The 24624-nt window shown below is 39.8% G+C and overlaps 1 protein-coding gene and 1 non-coding gene across 4 annotated transcripts in view; one reads left to right on the forward strand and one right to left on the reverse strand.

The window, feature by feature from the left end:
* The window catches only part of NOL10 (nucleolar protein 10), an 84344-nt gene extending 59720 nt beyond the window's left edge, over window positions 1–24624 (reverse strand). Inside the window, exons 1-11 of one of the 3 annotated variants that reach the window (XM_035000579.1) lie at window positions 24457–24624; window positions 22221–22266; window positions 20044–20142; window positions 16998–17075; window positions 14959–14996; window positions 13438–13574; window positions 12451–12516; window positions 11009–11069; window positions 8030–8115; window positions 3014–3092; window positions 1686–1835 (exon numbers count right to left, since the gene is read on the reverse strand). In XM_035000579.1, coding sequence (XP_034856470.1) covers window positions 1686–1835; window positions 3014–3092; window positions 8030–8115; window positions 11009–11069; window positions 12451–12516; window positions 13438–13574; window positions 14959–14996; window positions 16998–17075; window positions 20044–20142; window positions 22221–22266; window positions 24457–24522 — 906 coding nt within the window. In that variant the 5' untranslated portion in view covers window positions 24523–24624. The remainder of the gene's footprint in view (window positions 1–1685; window positions 1836–3013; window positions 3093–8029; window positions 8116–11008; window positions 11070–12450; window positions 12517–13437; window positions 13575–14958; window positions 14997–16997; window positions 17076–20043; window positions 20143–22220; window positions 22267–24456) is intronic. The other 2 variants (XM_035000581.1, XM_035000580.1) reach the window with 2 other exon arrangements.
* LOC118008361 lies at window positions 21281–21430 on the forward strand. The gene has a single exon (XR_004678672.1). It is a non-coding gene; the product is annotated as a U12 minor spliceosomal RNA (small nuclear RNA).

A 24624-nucleotide genomic window follows, 5' to 3' on the forward strand; every position in this document is an offset into this window, starting at 1 on the left:
AGTGGGCTAGAGTCAGGGCCTGGGGAAGGCGCTTACCGCACGCTCAGCGAAAAGCTGCAGCCAAATTCTAATCCAAGACACAACAATGAAAGGCCAGTACTCTGGGAGTTACCCAAAAGAAAATTAAAAACACAAGGTACGGTCCAAGCAGCCAGGGACTCTGGGACATAGCCCAGTGTGACGGGGCTGCGGCAGCACCTCCGTGCCGAGCACACACGGCCCGGGAAAGACTGACGCTCGCTCCCCAGCAACTACCGCTCAGGCCGCTGGACCTTCCCCCTACCTCACCTCCAAAATGAATTAAAAAAAAAAAAAAAGGAAGTAACACTTTCTACCTAAGACACTGACGTTTGTAATTAATTAAATACAAAGAACTCTTATAAGCATTTACTGTATGGGGCACCTGGGTGGCTCAGTCAGTTAAAGCGTCTGACTCTTGATTTCAGCTCAGGTCATGATCTCAGGGTTGTGAGATCGAGCCCCGCGTCGGGCTCCACGCTCGGCAGGGAGTCTGCTTCAGCTTCTCTCTCCCTCTCCCTCTGCCCCTCACCCCACTTGCACTCTCTCTCTCTCTACATAAAGTCTTAAAAAAAAAAAAAAGCACTTGCTATACTGAGTTTTTCCCATTTTGTTGACAAAATGATCTTCACTCTCTCAAAATACCTTAGAGTTTTAAAACAAAATATGAATAGCGTAGGGTAGATGAAAACCAGAAATGCAGGCTTTTGTTACTTCTTAAATGACACTTGGAATTGAGGGGAAAGAACATCAAATATTCTTTTTTTTGAGAGCGAGAAAGAGAGCACACACGAGCAGGGGAGGGAGGGGCAGAGGGGGAGAGAGAGAGAGAGAGAGAGAGAAAAGCAGATGCCCTGATGAGCATGGAGCCCGATGCGGGGCTCAATCTCACGACCCTTGAGATCATGACCTGAGCTGAAATCAAGAGTCACACATTTAACTGACTGAGCCACCCAAGTGCCCCACATCAAATATTCTTAAGAAAATAATGTTTTTAAGAAAAACACTAAGAGGGATGCCTGGATGGCTCAGTTGTTAAACGTCTGCCTTCGGCTCAGGTCATGATCCCAGAGTCCTGGGATCAAGTCCCACGTTGGGCTCCCTGCTCGGCGGGGAGTCTGCTGCTCCCCCTGCTTGTGCTCTCTCTCCCTCTCTTTCTCTGACAAATAAATAAATAAAAATCTTTTAAAAAATTTTTAAAAAAGAAAAACACTAAGAAGTTATTGAAAGGGGTCATACCTAGAAGCCAAATTATTTGAGATGGGTTTTAAAAGGTATGAAATCGAGATACATAATAACATTGACATAGAAAGATAATTAGTAGCTCATAAAAACTTTCCCCAGGCTGTGAGAGAGCCTCAGGATCTAGGAGGTTCTCACGGAGCAATGTTTTTAAAACGTGGTTTACTCTCCTCCTAACTGAACATGTAAAAAGGCATGCCAGTTCTAGCAAACCAGGCCACCTTCTCCACAGGAAGAAAGCAGTCTTGACTATTTATCTACATACGAATATTACCTTTGCTGAAGTAAATGACTTCCAACTAAGCTCTCAGATAGGTACTAGGCCACTCTTTCTCAAAAGCCCACATAACTCAAACAAGGCAACAGAAAGAAAAGGAACATTAGGAAAATACACTAATAAGTAACTGCAACAAAAAAGTACATACTGAGTTCTTATTCCACATTTTGATGATGCGCGAGTCTGCAGACAAAATCAAATCTAGTGAATCCTGGAAATGAACTGACTTAATGGGCAGCCCATACTGGTGATCCTTAACCAGCAATGGTTTATCCGATCGAAGGTCATATAATAAAACCTAAAAGAAAGAAAACAAATTATTTCTGTTTAAACAAATTACTTTATCTTAAAAAGCAACTTTGAAAACTTAGAATAATGGCTGCCATTTGTTTTACTGCCTTTTTGTGAGCATAAGGAACACCTTACTCAGGGCACAAAGATTCTAAAGTCTGACAGCAAAACACTCTAGAAAAATCTCTTAAATTACCCTTAGAGTACATGGTTTTATGAACTTAACCGGAGAGTAATTTTTAGGCACACTAAGATTGAGAATGACTGAGCTACACTAAGAAAGGAACCAAAAGAAAAATCTGTAAGAGTGGGTGTCATTTGTGAACTAAAACAAATATACATACTGAGGATCTACTATGTACCAGGCACTGTCAGAGCAACTGACAGAAATAAGAATAACAGGCGTAATGAAGAGAATCTGGCAGATCTGAGCAGAGAGTGGTGGCAAGGTCATGACTGTTGGGTGGGGGGCAGTGGGGGCTTCTTCTGAGCCCTGTCACTAGGGGCAAGTGGCTGGAGAAGCTAGATCTCAGTCCCTGCTAAAAGATCCTCTGCAGACCACAATGACAGAAGTAGAAACTCCACTGGAAGTAGGCGCTCAGACCTGTTCTAGAGGAGAACAAACTTACAAGTGTGTGCATTCTGCCTTGAAAGAAAGAAGGGAAGAAAGAAGAGTTGAAAGTAACCCTCTGTAGCTACTCAATCCATCCTTGTCAGACTAGCATTGCTAACGTATGCTACTGCGCATGTGGTCAATGATGCTCAGTAAAAAAAAAAAAGGTTTCTAGGACAAATAAATTTTGGAAATACTTTTTAAATACATTTCTTGTCTAGAGGAATTCTCAGAGCCTTCAATATATATTTAAAAGCACTGTGATCCTCCAAGAGTAGAAATCTGGCAGATTTCCAAACTTAGCTGACCACAGAATTCTGTTCCACATACTCTGGAAAATGTTGTTCTAAACCACAGCCAAGAGAATGCCTGAGGCATAACACCCCCAGCTCAAGAACCTCTCAGACTAACCCAGATGGCCAGAATCAGAATTTCTCAAGGTACTAAAAGAATACAGCATTCCAGAGTACCCCTCCACTCTGGCCAAAACAACAATGCTCCATTTTCTGTTCCCACTGTGAACAGATATGTGGATGTTTCCCACAATATATACATGCCTCTGAGATACTCACCTGCCCTGTGGATGTTCCAACTGCCATGGTCAAGGCACCATTAAATTTCAAAGCAGAGATTGTTGGTAAACTGTTTATCCTGAAAGGCAAAACATTCACGTTCCATGTACACATGGCCAAACCTTCCAAGTAAAAATTCATTATTAATCTTCAATTGTAGTGGGGAAAATCATACATCTGGCCTTATGTTTAAAAGGCAATTGTAGGGGTACCTGGTGGCTGATTTGGTTAAGTATCTGCCTTTGGCTCAGGTCATGGCCCCAGGGTCCTGGGATCGAGTCTCACATCAGGCTCCCTGCTCAGTGGGAAGTCTGCTTCTCCCTCTCCCTCTGCTGTTGCCCCTGCTGTGCACATGCTCTCTCTCTCTCTAATAAATAAAATCTTTAAAAAAAATAAAAAATAAAAGGTATTTGTATCTAAACTTTCTTAATCAAAATAAAAAGCTTTATATGTAAATGTAATCTGCTTTTAAAAGTTTGTAGATTATCTTCTTCAAAACTGTAAGAAATACTCTCAAAGTATCTACAAAAAAAAAGTTTATAGGGCGCCTGGGTGGCTCAGTTGGTTAAGCGGCTGCCTTCTGCTCAAGTCATGATCCTGGAGTCCCTGGATCGAGTCCTGCATCGGGCTCCCTGCTCGGCAGGGAGTCTGCTTCTCCCTCTGACCCTCCCCCCTCTCATGTGCTCTCTCTCATTCTCTCTCTTTCAAATAAATAAATAAAATCTTTAAAAAAAAAAAGTTTATAAAACTCTAAAACCAACTGAAAAGGATCAGTATGACACGATCTTTCACTTTGATTAAGCCAAGGTATGGTATTTACAAAAATATCCCCTTTTGCTTAAGAGGAAATGAGTTTATATTTGGGCAGGTTATGCCCATTTCCATTTTTAAAGCTGCCTATGTCAAGCTAAAATAGAAGACTAATCCTCAGATGGAGACTAGAACCTAGGAAAGTACAGAGACAGTATGATGAATGGTTATGGCCACAGATCTGGAACACGCTTCTCACTCAGCAACCAAGAAGAGGATCGGCACCACAAGCGATGCTCCCTGGTGGAAAGGGTACCAGACAAGTCAGAGGAGGACAACAGTGCTGACTTCAGTCCCTCCTGTCTCCCGGTCCTCGGGACCAGGCCCCACCATCTAGGCCGTGACCTGTTGGCACCCTCAAGGCTCTCAGGCCCCCTAAAGCCTCAAGCCATAACCACACGGACGCACCAGTTTGGAACCCAGAGGCCTCTCATGCCCATCCTTTTAGTCCTTTACTCCTCAAAATGAACTCTAAGAGCATGTGTCAGTGCAGTGGGATGTTAGTTCTCTTTACTTACTCGAACTTTTTTTTTTTTTTTAAAGATTTTGTTTATTTATTTGACAGAGGGAGAGACACAGCGAGAGAGGGAACACAAGCAGGGCGAGTGGGAGAGGGAGAAGCAGGCTTCCCACGCAGCAGGGAGCCCGATGTGGGGCTCGATCCCAGGACCCTGGGATTATGACCTGAGCCGAAGGCAGACATTCAACGACTGAGCCACCCAGGTGCCACCTACTTACTCGAACTTTTTGATCCTTAACAGTCATTTCCTTCAGGTAGGTATTAAGTTTATCCCTCAGAATTTCACAATTTTTGTTGCTGTAAGAACGGTTTTCCATTGTGCCTAACTGGATTTTGCTGCTAAACCTCAAAGCCACTGATTTTGCACATTTATTTCATCACCAACTTATTTAACTCTCATATTAGTTCTTATGATCTTCCAGTGGATTCTGAGTTTCTCAGGCAGACAATCGTTATCGTCTGCAAATAAAGACAGCCTGTCCCCCCCATCTGATAATTACATTCACTTCTTTCTCTTTATTATATTGGCTCCACCTTCCAGAACTCCACCTCTGTCAAATAACAGAGGTGATAGCTTACAGTGCTTGCGTAGAAAATAATGAAGCTAAGCATATAAAAATCAACAAATAAAATCACCTGAAACAGAAACAGCAAGCAAAACTACCTGTACCATTTTGGTACACATCCAGATTTTTTCCCCCACGACTCTACAGCATGTTCACTGCTTTCCCACTTAACGGTATATTTGCAACATCTTCCCCCAGAAATAAATGTACTTTTGCAACATAAGTCTTAAAAGCTTACATATGCCACTGATCAGTATTTTCCTCTTCTGTAAAATAAATAAGAGTACCTGCATCAAAGGCTGCCATGAGTATGAAGGTAGTAAATGTAAAGAACTAAGGACACTAGCTGGCAAACAGAAAGCACTGTCTGTTAGCTACGATTTTTACCAAGCTGTATTTAATCAGTATTCTCGGGCTATTTCTGACTTTGCAGTATTATCAGAATGGGATGGACACCTTGGGCGACGGAGGGTGGGAGAACAGGCACTCTGTACAGGCAGGGAGATCCTCAAACTGATGTTACCTTTTCTGCCAGGCATTTTAGCAATGGGTACAAAAGCTATTTCACCCAGAAATCCAGGTTCTCAGTATGTTCCCTCAGGAAATAGTCTTAGAACTAACTACAAGTGGATGCACAACAGTGAAAATCTATAAACACCCTTCACCAACCAAGAGTGGTCTGGTTACTTGAATTACACCTGCCTGTGTGTGTGCCGAAGCCATTTTACTTTCTTGTATTTTTGAAACTGCTTAGTATCTTTTTACACTCAGTATAAATCAGCTTTACAAAATAAAATTATTTTTTAAAATAAACAAAATAGGGGCAACTGGGTGGCTCAGTCAGTTAAGTGTCTGCCTTCGGCTCAAGTCATGATCCTGGGGTCCTGGGATCTAGTCCTGCATGGGGCTCCCTGCTCAGCGGGGAGTCTGCTTCTCCCTCTCCCTCTACCCCTCCCCCTGCTTGTGCTCTCTCTCTCTCTCTCTGTCAAATTAATCAATAAAACTAAAAAATCTGTGAATCACTCTTCTATGTAAAGAAAAAAAAAAACCCAGAATACTCCCATATTTCTAAAGATCACAGTAAAGATTATCTTTTCACATCCCTTCCTTAAATTTTCTATAGTGTTACTTCTATTACAGTCATTAAATTTACAGTAAAAATAACCGTTAAGACATAATACAAAGAACTCCTGCTGGCCTGTTTTCTCAAATGACTTCTCTAAGAAGAAACTGTTAAGGACAGAGCTTGTAGCAGAACCCAAGTGTCTCTATTTTAATTCAAAAACAAGTTAACATTTATAAGTAAGAGAAAATTAACTTTTCTGCTTCCTAGGGAGTGGGAAAATAGCTTCCACTTACAACTGATTTCCTACTTTCGAAAAACAAGCAGACTTCTCTGATTCGGTTCCTTTCATATCAATGTAATAAAATGTTGACAAGCATTTTCTCCTGGTTTCTTCTATTGACAAATGCAGAGCTTCACAGTAATTCAGTAATCTGTACATTAATGCTTTGAGATTTTGTCTGTGTATTATAATTCACAATAAAAATGTCTAATTCTAAGAACAAAACAAAATGAATGTAGAGTAACTTTTCCACTTTAAAATTGTTTACTCCAGGGCGCCTGGGTGGCTCAGTTGGTTAAGCGACTGCCTTCGGCTCAGGTCATGATCCTGGAGTCCCGGGATCAAGTCCCGCGTTGGGCTCCCTGCTCATCGGGGAGTCTGCCTCTCTCTCTGACCCTCCCCCCTCTCGTGCTCTCTCTCTCTATCTCATTCTCTCTCAAATAAATAAATAAAATCTTTAAAAAAATAAATTAATTAAAAAAATAAATAAAATAAAATAAAATTATTTACTCCATACCATGATTAATGAGGTTGTTCATTGTTGTTACTTTCGTAAAACTCAATAATAGAGAAAAAATTTCCTACACTTCTATTTTTTAATTTTTTTAATTTTACTTAATTTTATTTACATTAGATTAACATATAGTGTTTTATTAGTTTCAGAGGTAGAATTCAATGATTCATCAGTTGTATACAACACCCACTGCTCGTCACATCACGTGCCCTCCTCAATGTCCATCCCCGCACCTCCTACGCTCCCATTAAATGTCATAATTAAAAGATGAAAAAAAATTAACTTATTCTTTACTTATCACACAGGGAAAAATGTATACATTAGAAAAAACGTTCTTCCAATTCAGCAATTCTTAACTTTTCTCTAAGTCAAGGGTGCTTTACGTAAGCTGGTTTTTCAAAAGAACGAACTACATAAATTCTTATCTCCCCCAGAAAAATGCAAATCACACAAAAATCGGCAATAATTTAGAGGGTTCACATCCTCTCTGCAGCCCCCCCATCAAACACTCCACCTCCAACATGATACAACTATGGGTAAACGTCTGGCCAATGGAAATGAGTAAATGCTAGTAAAATCACATTACTACAAATATCAAGAGCTCAGAGAAAGGATGTTTCTGAACTGGTTACAGCAAATAATCCCATGTAAAGAATCTGACCAAGAGAGTATAAGACTGCATATATATTAATATGAGCACAGAAAAATGTCTGAAAACCTATGTACCAAACGGCGCAACACTAACCACTCCGGTGAGTGGAGAAAGGACAGGGGGCCTATACTCACCTAATGCAGGCATGTAGAGGTTTTCATCGCCTGAGTGTATATTACTCTTCTGATTGTTTTAAATGTAGGAAGTGGCAAACGGAAACAAGAAGGTATCAGAAAACACTTGCCTCCCTCCACCTTGGAATTCAAAATACACCTTTTGGCTTGTTACCTGGAGTGGTGGACTCCTGGTTCTAGCACTAGATCCTACAGAACTGGAACTATGAATTCCGGCAGCGTATCTGTTTTAATAACATTCCACAGCAACCAACAAAAAGACATTCTATGTAGCACCTCAGAAAGGCATTCTGTCTGGCTTTCCCACCTAGCGACCTTTCCCAGAAAAGGTTTTTTACATAAATGACAAAACGACAACCTCAGATAGAAGTCTGAGGGGTTTCATCCTTCAGCAATTGATCTGAATCCAGTATTGGTACATGTGTTTGACTCATAAGCAGATGGATGTTTAAATGGCATGTGATCCCCACTTACTCTGAGTCTGCTGTGACGCTGCTTAACGCACAGTCCAGCAAGCCGACTCTACCGCGAGTTCTCGGGTCCCAGCACTCCACGCGGCCCTAGACCAACAGAATACGGTGATTTTATAGAATAGCTGCTGCTAGAAAATTTTTAGACAAATACCGGAAAAGACCTTAGTAACACTGATTATCTCGTGGGGGATAAGAATTTAATTTTTTACCTTATGCCCTTTTCAAGTACTGTCAAATACTTTTCTATGAGCTGAATTTGTTTTAAAAGGAAAAAAACTGGTTAAGAAAAGAAGTCCAAAATGCAGTGTCTGATCCTTGACTGGACGTTGGTTTGGGTGGTGGGGTGGAGCGGGAGGCTATGAAAGACATTTTGGTAGACCTGAGAATATTTAAATACTACCATATCAACTTTAAGTATTTAATACATAATATTATCAATGTTAAATTTCTTATGGATGATAACAGGATTATGATTTTATACAAGAAAGTCCTTGTTTCTAAGAAAATGTTTTTAAGAAAAACATTCAGAAGTATTGAGGGCTAAAATGTCATAACATCCGCAACTGATTTTCAAATGGTACAAAAAACATTTTCTATATACATATACACATTTTTACAGAAAAAGAAAGCAAATGTGCAAAATGTATAAAAATGATGAGTGAACTGTGTTTTCAACTTTTCAGAAAGTGACATTTACAACTTTTCAGAATTTTTTAAAAATAAGCTGTAGGAAAATAAAGCAAAAAAACAAACAAAAAACAAACAAAAAAAGAACTGCAAGCAAAAGAGCACGGGAGAGACTGGCATAATCCATTTAAGAATACTCTGCAATCATTAAAAAGAATGACTTAGATATACATATACTAGAAATATACCCACAATCTGCTAGGTAAAAAGCAGTTTGTTTAAAAAAAAAAAAATAGTATGATCCCATTGTCCATTAAAAAAAAAATGTTTCTGCCAACATAGAAAACCCTGAGAGCACACAACAAATTATTACCAGTGTTCAGGAAACGTAAGGAAACAGGACAAGAATAGGCAAGAGGGGACTCACTTCTCACTTTTACTCTTTTGTATTACTCAACTTTATAATGATAAAAAAACATATACACAAAGATTTTTAAAAAATTGTTTACTAGATTAACCACCTTAAAAGTAAGACCTCAAATATACTTAGAAGGCTTGATCTCATCACTCATTTAGTATTATTACTAATGTGTCTGTCACAAAGATAAATAAAGGAAATCTTAGAAATCAAGCAGCAAGTAATTCCAAATGGTCTGGTCTTCATGTCTTCTCAAAATGAGTTAACAGACTTTATGGACATAAAAAAGAAAAGTCACATTTCAAAAACAAAAAATAGGTATGCAGATAAATTCCAGAATAAATAAAAATGGTTTTTTTAAACCATAATGATTTTCTGTGACTGAAATTTGAGTATTTCTATTGCTAAAGCCTGCACTTTTTTGTACTTCAAAAAGCACAAAATGCACAAAAGGTTAAGTCCTGTTTGATTTTGACAATAATAATAAGTAGTATAAGAATTGTCACAGACAAAATCAAAATCAAACATATACTATCAAAATTATTGTAAAAGTGGATTTTTAAAGTCTGGTCTGACTTTGCCTATCAAATTTCAAGCCCCCAGTAATCCAGGAATTTTAGGAGCCTCAGCCTTTAGGCAAGAAGGGGTCTAGTCTCCCCTCAGGGATGGTCTTCAAACAGCTGGCGAGAGAAAAGCCTGCTCTGGTACATAAGTGCTCTGACAGAGCACGTGTCTATGAGGATTAGACTGCTCTGGAAGGACTCTACTTAAAAAACTTTTTCCAAGGAAACTGTTTTTAAAACTTCCCCTTGGTAATCTCAAGAAAAGTACCTACCAAGAAAATGCTTCATTGGCCCGATTTTGGCACAACAGTATTATAACATATTCAACGGTTTTACATATTTTCATTAAACCAACTCTGTCTCACTTCAAATTCTAACCTCTTAACATAAAAATAATTTGAGTAGAGACCTAAATTTCATCCATCTGGGATTGGTTTCATAAACTACAGTACATTCACACAATGGAATCCTACCCATCAGTTTTAAAAAATTAGTTTAGCATTATAAGTAATTATAAGTACCAACGTATAAAGATGCATATTATATATCATATTTAAAAAAGCAAATGAAGAAGTATAATTTTACTTTTATTAAAAAACTTTAAAAAAATATATGACTAACACATATGTGTATCTGCAAAGACCTAAAAAAAACCATTAAGGAGTTCAAACTCCAGGTTGTAGGATTTGGTGACTGGAAAGCACAAGAGAACACTTTTTCAATAATAAATTTCTGACTTTTTTTTTTTTTACTCTGAGTATTTATTATAATTAAAAAAATGCAAGTCTAGGATAATTCTTGACAAGTACGAAGAACACGGATTCGACAATACTGCAGTTTAAAAGGGAAATGTTGTGTATTTCTTGAATCCTACCATACAGGATGTACAGATCACGATCCTCTTTGCCTTTCTCCGTGTGGCTCTCACCTGCACCTCCGCAAAGCTGGCAAGCTATCATTATCTCCATGTCACCGATGAGGAAACTAAGCCTCAGGGAAAGTAATTCAGTCATAAAGCTGGTAAGTATCAGAGAGCTGGGACTGCGTGACAGAGTGCCTCCTGTTAGGAACAGAACTGGCTGTCGTGTTGCCACTGCTCCCTAGAGGCTGGCGACGCTCCTCTAGCTCCCAAGGATCAATGTCAGAGATGATCCATGTCAGTGTGCCGGACCAGACGCACCACGGGGCGGTCTGCAGCAACAAACGGGCCTGTCTGTGTGTGAACCAATGTTCCTACAAAAAGCCAACCAGTGGCTTGTTGCTCCATTAGCTCTCTGCTCTTAGGAACAAGCAACTCTGTCTTTAAGTAAAACTCTACTCATTATCAAATGCAAAACAAGTAAGTTAAAAAATAAAGGCAACGTATGCTTACCTCTACCGTTCCTGTGGCAAACAAGCCATGTACTGAGTTTATGTCACACACATTATTCTCCCTGAAACAGTAAAGCAGTAAGGGAGAAAGTATTATTACCTATTTTAGGCGGGAGGGATACTCGGTGAACTTTCTAAATAGTCAACCCAATCCTGTGGAGAAAGAAGACGGGCAGGTGCTTCCTTACTCATCCATGTGTGAAAGGTACCAGACATGAAAGAATCCCCAGAATGATACTCAATCTGCCAGGAGATGAGACAAGAAAGGAACTCCTTCTGAAATACCACCCTACCACCCTGAGAATAAAGGTTTATTCTACTTTCTCAATATATCTTCTCCTAGGGCAGAAAGAACACAAGCTATAACTAAGCCAGTCCTGAGACCGGACGAGCTTGAGTTAGATGTACTAATCAAAGCTTCACCTTCTTTTATGTAAAATGGATACTTTACCTCTTTCAGTTGTTGTAGGATTAAATGAAAAAATGACAAAATGTTCGGCATGGAATCCAGAGCTTACAAGACACTCAATAAATAATAGCTATTACAAACAGGAACGTATGCAGCTAAAGAGCAGATAACTCTTTATTATTCAACAATATATCATGAAGTTACTCTAGTTTTCTTGGAGAAAATTAAGAGTATTTCAAGGATATCTGGAAAAAATTACTGAGAGTTAATCTGGCCTTTATCACTACATGTTCTTCCAACCTTTAAAAACCCTTTCAAAGCAATAAGGAAAATCCAACAAGCTCTTTATACACTTAGATGAGAAGTAACCTAGCTTCCACCCCTTACTAGCTGGGTGACTGTGGACTCACCCTCTCTGCACCTCAGCTGTCCCATCTGTAAAATGGAGATGATAATACTAAAATTGTTGTAAGTTTAAAATGAGTTAATATGTATAAAATACTGAGTAACAACTGGCACAGAGTAAGTGCTTTCACTATTATTATTGTCATTATTACTCAGTATTATTATTATGACAAATTTATTCCTAAAGGCTTTCTCTCTGAATAAAACAAAAATGTAGACTATAATGTGAGGAAAAAAGGGGAAAACTTGAAAAAAACCTTAAATGTCTGCCAGCAAAAACACAAAAAGTAAAATTTAAAAAGTGATACTCCAAGTTAATCCAAAATTTCTCTGAGAGATAATATCACAGAACAAAATCATAAATGAAAATTTAAAGAACACTGCAAAAAATAATAAAAAACTTTTTAATGAGTTATAAAATTTTTGAGGATATTAAAAAAAAATCAAAATTTTAAAGAAATCACCAGGCCTTTTAGTGAATTTTACGTTTAAGAAAAAACTAAATGATACTCCTTTGAACTAAGTTGCCCTAAGCTTTTAAACACAACCTGCCATCTGATAACTTGAGCTTCTGACTCCATCTCCTGGCCAAGAGAAATACAGCAGTATTCCCACAACAGAACACTCACGCAGCATCAGTCTGTAGCGGATTCAAGTACCGGCCTTGTTCTAAGTTTAATCTATAAACTTCAGAGCTGCAAAGTAATGAATAAAGTTAGAAATCTGGTAAACTGCAGTGACCTTTGCTTCAACTAAATATACATTTTAGAAATATATACATATATCTCTTGCTTCCAGGGCTTCCTTTGTAAAACTTACACCAAAATGTATTTTCAACCTAAAAAATAATCACCTTGTGAGTTTGTTCATGTATAAAAGTGATTTAAACCAAGGAAATATTATGAAATTATTAGGTGGAATATTATTTACAAATAACACAGAGAATACAAGATCCAACACGGATCTATACAGAAGAAAAGACTAGAAGGAAATACAACAAAATACCATAAGGGTTTCCTCTGGGTGGCATGACAGTGGGTGTTTTTTTTTGAATACTTCTTAATATTTTCCTAATTTTCTAAAATGGGTCTGTATTATTTTTATCATCATATAGAAAGTAGATTTAAAAATGAAAAGTTTTCAAATGTCATGCCATGGGGCTAAGAAACCACCTTCACCACCAATATGACCCTGTGAGGTACCCATGTCGCTAGGTTCAGAGCATCATGCTAGTAAAAGTCAAGGATGCAACTCCTCAATGAGCAGTTACTCTGGACCTATACCCTTTGAGCAACTGAAAGGCAGGGATCATGTCTTATTCCCTTTTTAATCCTCTCCTTGGGGCGCCTGGGTGGCTCAGTTGGTTAAGCGACTGCCTTCGGCTCAGGTCATGATCCCAGGGTCCTGGGATCGAGTCCCACATCGGGCTCCCGGCTCAGCGGGAAGCCTGCTTCTCCCTCTCCCACTCCCCCTGCTTGTGTTCCCTCTCTCGCTGTGTCTCTCTCTGTCAAAGAAATAAATAAAATCTTTAAAAAAAAAAAAATCCTCTCCTTGATTTCAACAACAGAAGCCGTTTGTGGGGTGAAAAGGAGAAAACAAAGGATCAGACCCAATACCTTGCGCCAACAAAGTACAAGTCACAGGAAGGATAGTGGTAGGAGAAATCTCTCCCGAACTTTGGTATTCTGGTTTTGTAGTAAAAACCCGATTGTGAGTGGAATTCGATGTATCTATCATTATGTAAGAAAACAATCTGAAAATGAAACAAGAGCATGAGTTGGCTGAGGTTTCTAGGAAAAGCGTTTACTTCATCACCACTAGAACTGACAAAGCAAGAACACTCTGATCTCTCCCAGCCTCTTTCTCTCTGTAAACACGCATGTGTGCACACACAACTCTCTATCATGACTAAGAATCAAAGCTCTCCCCTGCTTTCTTAATGCCTTCCTGAACCCAAGATAGTTTTTCTTGCCTTCTAACAGAGACTTAAAACAAATGCCCTTTATTTATCTGGCACCAGCATTTGACAATGTGGACCTCTACTCAGCAACCCCAGCAAGTGATTTCCTATTTTACTTAAGAACACATTTTAATAATCTCACAATTGGGGCGCCTGGGTGGCTCAGTCGTTAAGCTTCTGCCTTCGGCTCAGGTCATGATCCCAGGGTCCTGGAATGGAGCCCCGCATAGAGCTCCCTGCTTGGCGGGAAGCCTGCTTCTCCCTCTCCCACTCCCCCTGCTTGTGTTCCCTCTCTTGCTGTGTCTCTGTCAAATAAGTAAGTAAAACCTTTAAAAATGATAATAATAATCATCTCACAATTACCACTCAGGGTTTGAGAAACCCCCATACCAATTTAACATTAATGTATTTCAAAAGTAGCTTAAAAATCTGCAGATAGTAATTAGCAGCAAATTTATCAATATCTAGAGAAAATACATTATAAAACTACATGTCTCCCAACACATGATTAATGACCACTACAGGCAAAAGAATAAACTGTAGTCCATAGTTTCCAGAACTGACACAATATGTAAAGCCATGTCAGCTCAGAAAATCAGTAAAATTTTTTATTTTTTAAATTTATTTTAAATTGAATAAGGCACTTAACTAACAATTTTGTAACTACTGAAAATGACATGAGTTGAAAGATGGACTAATGGCACCAAAAAAAGAAAAAAAATATATATATTTAGCTGTTTCGAACTGTTTCAGAACCATTCCAGAACCATCTATTTGCAGAGTTAAGAAAATTAATCATATAATCATGCTATTTTACTTTTCACATATGAAAGCAACATGGCAAATAACACTAGTTTAAATGAAATAATTAAAAATCACAAATCTACAATCTAACATGGTCTAAAAAAGATGGCTGCTACCAATTCTTGACGATACAGGTAAGGTTTCATACGTGATATAGAAAACATTTTGATATTAGACTGGCCAAAGTCTACCACTGTTGTTTTAAAAGATACTCTATGTATCATACATGTGTCAAACTAAAAATGTATTAATAGAAAATGATGGGTTTTATTTTACTATGCAGCCATTTTTAATGTAACAATGGGAACCTCATAAAAATACTTATCATGACTTCGTAAGAATAGCCAGTACCAACCAACGCTATCAAGCATACCTTTGAATAGTCATCAGACAAAGTTTCAAAGGTGACAACTGAAAAACAAGAAATAGTAAGAAAAATTACAATTATCAATCCATGTTCTTCATAAAAATGCAAACTTGATGAAAGGATTCTAACTCAACACAAAAATTACAAACAAATACTGGGTTTTTCCCCCTTTCTTGTCCTTTCATAAGACAAGAATAAAGTTGCCAAATTATATTGGCCCCAAAATACCAAATGGAAAATTAAAAGCTTTTTAATTTCTCAACACAGATCAACCAGATTTTCTGCAAAACTAAAGTTAGATACACTCACAAAACATAATGACTTTTGGGGCGCCTGGGTGGCTCAGTCGGCTAAGCCTCTGCCTTCGGCTCCGGTCAGGATCCCAGGGTCCTGGGATCAAGCCCCCATGTCAGGATCCCTGCTCAGTGGGGGGTCTGTTCCTCCTTCTCCCTCTCCCCCTCCCCCCTGCACATGCTCTTTCTCTCAAATAAATAAAATATTTAAAAAAAAAAAACCAAAAACAAAAACATAATGACTTCTAAACTCTCCAGTTTTTCTGAGAAGCTCAAAATAAAATAGACATTAAAGAACATTCAAAAATTCTTTTTTTAATTATTTATTTAAAAAAGACAACAGTGGGTGGCTCAGTCGGTTAAGCGGCTGCCTTCAGCTCAGGTCATGATCCCAGGTTCTTGGGATCGAGCCCCACATGGGGCTCCCTGCTCGGTGGGGAGCCTGCTTCTCCCTCTCCCTCTGCCTGCCGCTCTGCCTACTTGTGCTCTCTGTCAAATAAATAAATAAAATCTTTTAAAAAATAAATAAATAAAAATAAAAAAGACAACAGTAGCTTTTTACTCATTCATCATACATCTGCTAAACATAGAGTGAAAACAGTTGTTAGCAGCATGTGGAGTTTGTCCTGCTTTTAAAAAGGAAAGGGTAGGGCGCCTGGGTGGCTCAGTTGGTTGAGCGACTGCGTTAGGCTCAGGTCATGGTCCTGGAGTCCTGGGATCGAGTCCCACATCGGGCTCCCTGCTCAGCGGGGAGTCTGCTTCTCCCTCTGACCCTCCTCCCTCTCGTGCTCTCTCTCATTCTCTCTCTCTCTCTCTCTCTCTCTGGCAAAAAAAAAAAAAAAGGAAAGGGTAAAACCAGTTGGAGAAGACTTAGCCATTAACTGCTTTTCTCTCAAGCCCAAACACCCAGGCACCTGACAGAAATACCTCCACCCTCCCCGCCCTTCCCTGCAGAGTGGGCGGAGCCTATGAATGCTGGTGGGACACACCTATAACTACATCACATTAGATGGGGAAGGGAGATCTATAATCACGTGAGCCCTTTAAAATCAGGGTTTTCTCCTGCTGGTGGCAGAAGGGGAAGTGGGAGATTCGAAGCAGGAGAAAGACCCAGTGAGTAGGTGCTGGCTTACAGATGGAGAAGACCAGGTGACAAGAAGCGCAGGCAGCCTCCAGAAGCTGAGAGTGGCCCCAGGCTGACAGATAGCAGGAAACAGGAACCCCAGTCCCACAAGCACAACAAACTGCATTCTGCCAACACCCAGAAAGCTTCGAAGCTGGGGCACCTGGGTGGCTCAGTCATTAAGTGCCTGCCTTCGGCTCAAGTCATGATCCCACGGTTCTGGGATCGAGCCCCACATCGGGCTCCCTGCTCCATGGGAAGCCTGCTTCTCCCTCTCCCACTCCCCCTGTTTGTGTTCCCTCTCTTGCTGTGTTTCTCTGTTAAATAAATAAAATCTTTAAAAAAAAAAAAAGAAAGAAAGAAAAGAAAGCTTCGAAGCTGATCCTTGCCCAGAGCCCCCGAATAAACTCTAGGCGAGTCAGCCCTGAGCACAGAAAACAGCAGAGCCTGGATGAATTCACCTACAAAGCTGTCAGCTACTAAATGCATGTTTTAAGCTGCCACATTCATGGTAATTTGTTACACAGCAAAGAGAACTTATACATGACACATTCCCATTTTTAAAAAGCAGAAAAGTAGCCACATATAAAAAGCTACTTTCATGAATTCAAATTTCATCTCTTACTTACCCTCTGAATCTAAACACCTTTCAAACTTCAAGGATAACTGATATGTGTCATAACATCGAACCCGAGGTTTATAAGTTCCTATATAAAAAAAAATTAATGTGATGTAAAACCTAAAGGACATTCTTTTCATTGTCAATATCCTGCAGATATATTAAGTATACTTTTTATTCAAAGGTAAACAGGATTCATTATAACCACATGAAAGAAAAAGAATTTTAAAAGCAGCCTTCCCCAACGTGCCAAGAAGAAAACCAGCAAAGGATACAAACAAGCAAGTCAGAGAAAATTAAATACAAAAAAAACAAACAGACTTCACAAATAATCTAACAAAGTAGATTCAAACAATGAAATAGTTATTGTTCATTAGAATGGCAAAGATTAAGATAGTTAATAACCTGTGTAGATGAGGGTGCTAAAAAAGGAAGTACTCTCACGGCTTGGTGATTAGTATAAATTGTTACAACTTCTTTGAAGGACAATCTGGCATTATCTGTAAAATATGTGATGTTTACACATCCTGAATCTGTACTGCAACTTATACAAATTTATCCTAGAGAAACATACTCACAAGTGTACCAAAGACATGAAGAGTGTTCACTGCAGCACTGTTTACAAAGGGCCAAAAACTGAAAGCAAGTAAAATGTCCATTGACATGGAAATAGTTAAATAAATGATGGCAAATCATCATATGGCTCATAAAGAGGATAATGCAGACCTGTACTCACAGGGAAAGCCACCAAGACATACTACCAAGTAAAACAGAGAGTCCAGAGAGCGCGGGTGAGTGCTGCAGAGTGGTGCCGATGGCCCCATGTCTATGAACCCAACACCGATCATGCAAGCACTCTGTACAGAAAAGTGGGAAGAATAAGCACAGTGATTGTTTATCTCAGTGAAGGGCAATTTTAGGGTCTTCCACATTTTATCTTATGCATTGCTGTAATGTTTGCATTTTTTGTAAGTGTATCATGTTTGCAATCAAGAAAAGAAAAAGACTGATTTTTGTTTTTAAGATTTTATTTATTTATTTGACAGAGAGCACACACAAGCAGGGGGAGCATCAGAGGGAGAGGGAGAAGCAGACTCCCTGATGAGCAGGGAGCCCAACATGGGACTCGATCCCAGGACCCTGGGATCATGACCTGAGCCAAAGGCAGATGCTTAACGACTGAGCCACCCAGGCGCCCCAAAAAAGACTGGTTTTTAAAACCAATGGATTTTTTTTTTTAAAGGAATGAGGTAGTCCTTGAGTCCCCAAGACCTTATTTAAAAATAGTATAATACATATATATATATGTGTATATATATATATATATATACATATATATATAGACATGCTTACTACATATCGGATACATAACTTTTTATGTATATAAAAGTATATACAGCAGCGCCTGGGTGGCTCAGTCAGTAAGCATCTGCCTTTGGCTCAGGTCATGATCCCGGCGTACTGGGATCGAGCCCCGTGTGACTCCCCTGCTCATGCTCTATCTCTCACTATCTCTCTCTCTCAAATAAATAAAATCTTTAAAAAAAAAAAGAGGGGCGCCTGGGTGGCTCAGTCATTAAGCATCTGGCTTTGGCTCAGATCATGATCCCAGGGTCCTGGGATCGAGCCCTGCGTCGGGCTCCCTGCTCGGCGGGAAGCCTGCTGCTCCCTCTCCCACTCCCCCTGCTTCTGTTCCTGCTCTCGCTATCTCTCTGTCAAATAAATAAACAGAATCTTAAACAACAACAACAACTATATACAGCATATATAGTTCTTACATATGACTGGTGGCTAAAAAATGTGGAGAGTGTTAGTACTGAGACAACCACTAACACAAAACAAAAGAGACTGGCATGTGGATGCGTAAAAGTTCTGTCAAATAAGAAAGTGTTTGGAAAAGGGATATAGATGGATAATGTTAAGCCAGCAAAATAAAAAAGACGTATGTGGACAATACACAGGATATATGTACCAAAATCTCAGCCAAACCACATAATGGGTTATGCTCTTCTAAATTATAACACATTAAAAGTTCCATATATTTCATGGCTTTTTGCAACTGATGACCACTTCTAATACAAAATCTTAGTAACATAAAAAATATTACTCCATTATACGGAAAATTATGTTAAAAGTGACCCTTCCTGGAACTCTCATTCATTATTGGTAGGAGTGTAAAATGATCCGACCACTCTGGAAAAAGTCTGGCAGCTTCCTTTGAAACTAAACAGACACCTACCCTACGACACAGCAATGTCCTTAAAACAAGCCTGTAAAAGATTGTTCATTGTGCTTTATCAATAACAGCCAAAAAATGAAAACAGTCCAGGCGTCTATCAAATGGAGAATGGATAAATAAACTCGAGTATATTCTTATAAGGAAATACTACTTGGTAATAAAAAACTACAGACACACATAACAACATGTATGAATCTTAAAATCCTAAGAAAATAAGTCTCACATAAAAAGAATCCATAGTGTATGACTGCATTTACATAAAGTTCCAAAACAGGCTAAACTTGTCACAGGTACAAAAAAAAACAAACAAACTCAGAGAGCAATGGTTGCCTGTGCGTAGGTGGGAGCAGGGTTGACTGTGAGGGGCATGAAAGACATTTCTAGGTGAAAGGAATGTTCTGATCTTGACTGGCGTTTGGCCTACACAGGTGTATGCATCTGTCAAAACTCCAAAAGATCTGTGCATTTCACTGTATGTAAATTTACCTAAAGGCAAAATCACAAATAAAACTGAACTCTGGATAACAGTATACACGCCAAGGTATTTATGGGAAAAGTACACTGATATCTGCTACCTGCTCTGAAATGTATCAAAAAACAGGCTGGACTGATGGATGGACAGATATGACCAAGCAAAATACTACTGAGAATCTAGGTGGTGGGCAAAAGGATGTTCATTGTACAATTTTTTCAGTTTTTCTGTAGGTTTGAAATTTTTTATAGTAAAATGTTAAGGTAATTAAAAAAAGTGACCTTTCCCATGCTAGCACTTCCTGCTATGAAATGTATGGAAATCATTAACCAAAAAGATGCTTACCAGTTGCTAAGATATACTGTCCATCTTTTGACACCTTAATAGTGGTGCAAACAGTAGGCATTTCAAAATCCTGAATAAGTTCAATTCTCCTGCGGACATCTATGAAGAGAGGAAATAAGAAACGGATTTAACTACCAAGTGCTTATTTTATTTCCTAAAAAGACAAAGCACACAGAGCAGTCACTGCGAACAGGTCAACAATGTCCCGGTGCTTCCAAGCCTTGGGAAAGCACATCCATACAGCCCCACCCATCACACAGGGAGGTTTTTTCTTAGCTCATACATTAGTTTTTTATTTTATACATTAGTATTTTATTTTTACTTTTTAAAAAGAAAAAAGTATCACTAATTGAAAAGAAAAATGTTCACAATTGTGTATCAAACATCCAGTTTCAAGACCTGGATAAAGGGGGAAAAGACAAACATTACACTGCTATGCTATCACTACTCAGTCATGGCTAAGACAAAAATCTTATCATTTTTTTCCTCCTAAATAATAACAAGCTTAAAATCCTCAAAATCTTAGGTTTATATTAAGAAACTGCTACCAAGCTGACTTTTGCCTCTGCTGCCACCAGAGCTCTGAGCCAAGAGGACCCAGGCTAGAGTAAGACTTAGAGCAATCTCTCTGGATCAAAACTGACTCAAAAAACCTGGTTCGCTTCTATATGAATGTGTGTGGATTCTTGCTGGTTGTTATCTTAACAATGGGTCTACCGCAAGGTCCGTTTATGACTGTACGGCACATTACTGCCTTGTTTATTAAATTAAACCCAAATATAAGACTCAAACAGAGTAGGAATGGCCCACTCGATATGGAAGACACACGATAGTTCTGAGATGGGCTGAGAGAAAGAGCTGACGAACAGTTTTTTCCTCTAAGTAATCCAGATCTGCTTTCCTACACGCTAGGATGCTGAAGTGGATGGGGGAATCAGAAGAAATCCGAATCAGTGAACATTACTAAGGCAGCAGTTCTTGTTTTCCTTTGATTCAAAGTTTTCTCATCTAACCTCAGTACTATCTATACAAAGCCTTCTCTTCCAAGACGCTTGCCTTGGGGCATTTCTCTCATACCCAGAAGAAACGCCTTCAACATCTTAGTCTTTGATTTTTAGAGATGAATTAAACAACATATATGGAAAGATAAATCATCTTTCACTATGACAAGCTGTGGTGGAGAAAATTTAGTGAAAATTTGTTTAAAAAAAACAAAAAACAAAAAACAAACTGATTGATGCCTTAAATTTATGAGTAAGGAAAGTAACAATTCAGTGTGACACCCAAAACCCCACTGTTAATGTGAGATCAATTTTTAAGCAGGTATAGGCTGCCCCTAAGGTGACCGGCCTACTTTGCAGGATGCCTGGGAGTCACGATCTGCCTGTCCCCCTTAAAAAAAAAAAAAAAGAAAAAGAATCGATCTTTTATTTTTCCTGGTCACCATAAATTAAAAAATCAAAATCTTCTGCAATGATCTTTTAGGAAAAAGATTTGGATACAATGGAGAACAAAGCAGTTATGGTACAGCTAGGAGAGACCATCCTCCTTAGGTCTCGTGCATTCCTGTACATCTTGCTAGGTACGGCAAGATCGCAATGCCCTGTCCATGCCTTTACCTGAGCCATTTCTCAGGGTTATTTGTAGAGCTGAGAACCGTGACAGGTAAGGTAACATGTCTCCTCTGGACAAAGAGCAGGCTTGCTTCCTGTTTGCTATAAGAGCAGTGGACTTCCTAAGCTCGGTGTTCCTCAGCTGCAACACAAGCCCCCCGCCGTGTGCCCAGCAGCCATGGGGACCCTGCTGAGTGCCCCTGGGGAACTCAGGGCAAGGAAAACTGACAGCAATATGCTGACACTCAGACCACCTGCTGTGTCACATTGAGTAATGGAGTCCTCACCTCCATCCCAGGAGTCACGTCCTCTGCTATTATGCATGAAATAGTAACAGGCTAACTAATCAGCTTTTCAGTAGGTCGAATTAAACCTCACACTCACCAGGAACATATCAACCACAACAAAAAGTTTCTTAGGAAGGAAAAGGGCAAAAAGTATATTTTCCACTGTATTAACCGTACTATTTTTGTAAACCTCCACTTAAATACAACAAGAAATGTGTAAAAGCACTGTAACATGGATCATGAATGTAGCCAAAGTGGGGAAAAAAATAATACTCACCGACATCTTTCTTCTGTAGTGCTCTCTTCTTTCTGTCAGAAAGCCACTTAAAGAAAATGAAGAGACTTTATTTCAAATTATATTTACTTTGTTTTTCTAAAGTTTACAAAAATGCTCATATTAAAAAATCAAAACCTTATAGGAATATATTAACATAGGAAGTGAAAATATTCTGTAATCCCAACCCTGTTAACATATCCTCTGGATTTTTTCTGATATATATTTACATATATTAGACAATCAATTTTAGAACTACTATGTTTTACACAAAAGAAAACCAATTCATCCAGAAGGCAATAGCCTCAAATATTATGGGTTACAACTAACATATGGAATAACTTTATTTATTGAAGTGAAATATTAATAAGTAACATATTTTTTTTACAAAGAACAAAACTAGATCATTAACTAACCAAACAGCTGATGCTTGATAATGAAGAAGTGAATATGACTTAAAAGTGAAGGCACTTTTAAGTCATATTCATCGACAGATTTTATTCTGAAATTAATGTCTCTCAGTGTAGCAGGCAGCGTAATTCCAAAGTCCAAGTCTCTCAGGTGGTCTATCTACCTCATCCCCACCCACCCTCTCCCCAGCTACAGTCGTTTGCACACAGCAGCCCAGATTAAAGCCCAGCAATGGCTTCCAGAAGCACTAACGATAATATTCTAACCTCCTACCTGAGCCTTCAAGGCCCACCTCTCCAGCCTTACCCGCCCCCACTTTCTCCCCTCAGCATACCACAGTCAAACCTGTGCCTCTTCTGTTTCTCCAACATGCCAAGTGCACTCCTACCTGGAAACACTTACACCTTCTGTTCTCTCAGCACTGAAAACTCTTCCCCATCTTCACATGACCAGCTCCTTTCCATTATCCAAGCTTCTGCTCCTACCACCTCTTGTAGAGAGGCCTTCCCTGAAGGCGTTATCCAAAACACTTTTCTCTGACCACTTTAGCCACAACGCACTCTTCTAGTCACACATCACTCAGAGCACTTATCATTATATGAAGTTGTCTTCTCATTTGTTCACTCATCCTTTTTCCCAACAGGGAACCTTATCTGATGTGTACATCCCAATCTCAGAACGGGGCTGCAAGCACGCAGTTACTTCTTAACAAATGTGTAGAATGAACAAAATGAGAAAGATCATGCTGTGTGAAGAATAACTGGGAGATGAGGAATTATCTAGCCTGAATTCTGAAAAGGAAGAATCTAATCACTGACTCCAAATCTTTCAGGGGCAGACACAGGGAAGACCTACATTTATTCTAATTTCTTTTTTTTTTTTTTTAAAGATTTTATTTATTTATTTGAGAGAGAGAGAATGAGAGTGGGGAGGGTCAGCGGGAGAAGCAGACTCCCTGCCGAGCAGGGAGCCCGATGCGGGACTCGATCCAGGGACTCCGGGATCATGACCTGAGCCGAAGGCAGTCGCTTAACCAACTGAGCCACCCAGGCGCCCCATTTATTCTAATTTCTAAGGGCAAGAGTCAAACCAACACCAGGATGCTATAAAATGACAAGTTTTAAAACCAATATCTAACCAGTAATCTAAAAATGGAAATGAGCTCCCTCTCACTGGAAGTGCTTGGACAGAGGCTTGACCAAGACTTATAAGAAATAAAAAACCCAATCAAGGGTGAGCTTGGATAAGCCACCCTTCCCACGACTGGATCTATTACACATTTTAAATATGAGAAGACTGTAAATAAATCCCTATTTTTCCAACCCCTTCCAACTCTGAGGTCCTAAGACTGGATGAAATCAAGTTAAGGTCAGCAAGGTTCAGAAATACTGCCCTCTACACCGTAAATTCTGCAGATGCATTTTCTTGCTCACTGCTCTATCTCTAGAACTTGGCATACAACAGGCATCCAACAAACAGCTGATGAATGGGGGAGAAGGGTCTGTAACCAATCTGTCCACGCTTTCCTCCTCTGTGCGGCAGAAGCTGGGAACATCCCTAGAAGCCCGAAGGGACGCGTCCTCTGTTCTAGAGAACTTGACAAAAGTTCCAGCAAAGCTTACCGACCCTGATCACCCTCGGCCCAGCTTCTGGCGCGGGGACAGCAGCGTCCTCATCTACCAGCACCGACCAGCTCCCCCTGGGCACCGTCCCTCGCCTCCGGGCATCCCCGAGCCAGGGGCCGGCCAGGGCGAGGCTGACACCCAGAGGCCAGGGCCGAGGAGAGGGGCGGCTGCCTTATCAGGAGGGGGACCGCGAAGTGCCTCACCTCGGGCAGCGACTTGCCGCAGCTGAGACTGTAAATCTTCACCTCGTTGAGGCTGGACACCTGCATGGCCAGGGCAGAGCAGCGGCGACCCGCGTTCCTCCCCGGGCCCCTCTCCCCGCGCCGCCCGCGAGCGTCAGAATCTAAGCGTGTCTGCGGCGCGACTGTGCG

The sequence above is a fragment of the Mirounga leonina genome, unplaced genomic scaffold (genome assembly GCF_011800145.1).
Source record: "Mirounga leonina isolate KUSES-001 unplaced genomic scaffold, KU_Mleo_1.0 Mir_125, whole genome shotgun sequence".
NCBI lineage: Eukaryota > Metazoa > Chordata > Mammalia > Carnivora > Phocidae > Mirounga > Mirounga leonina.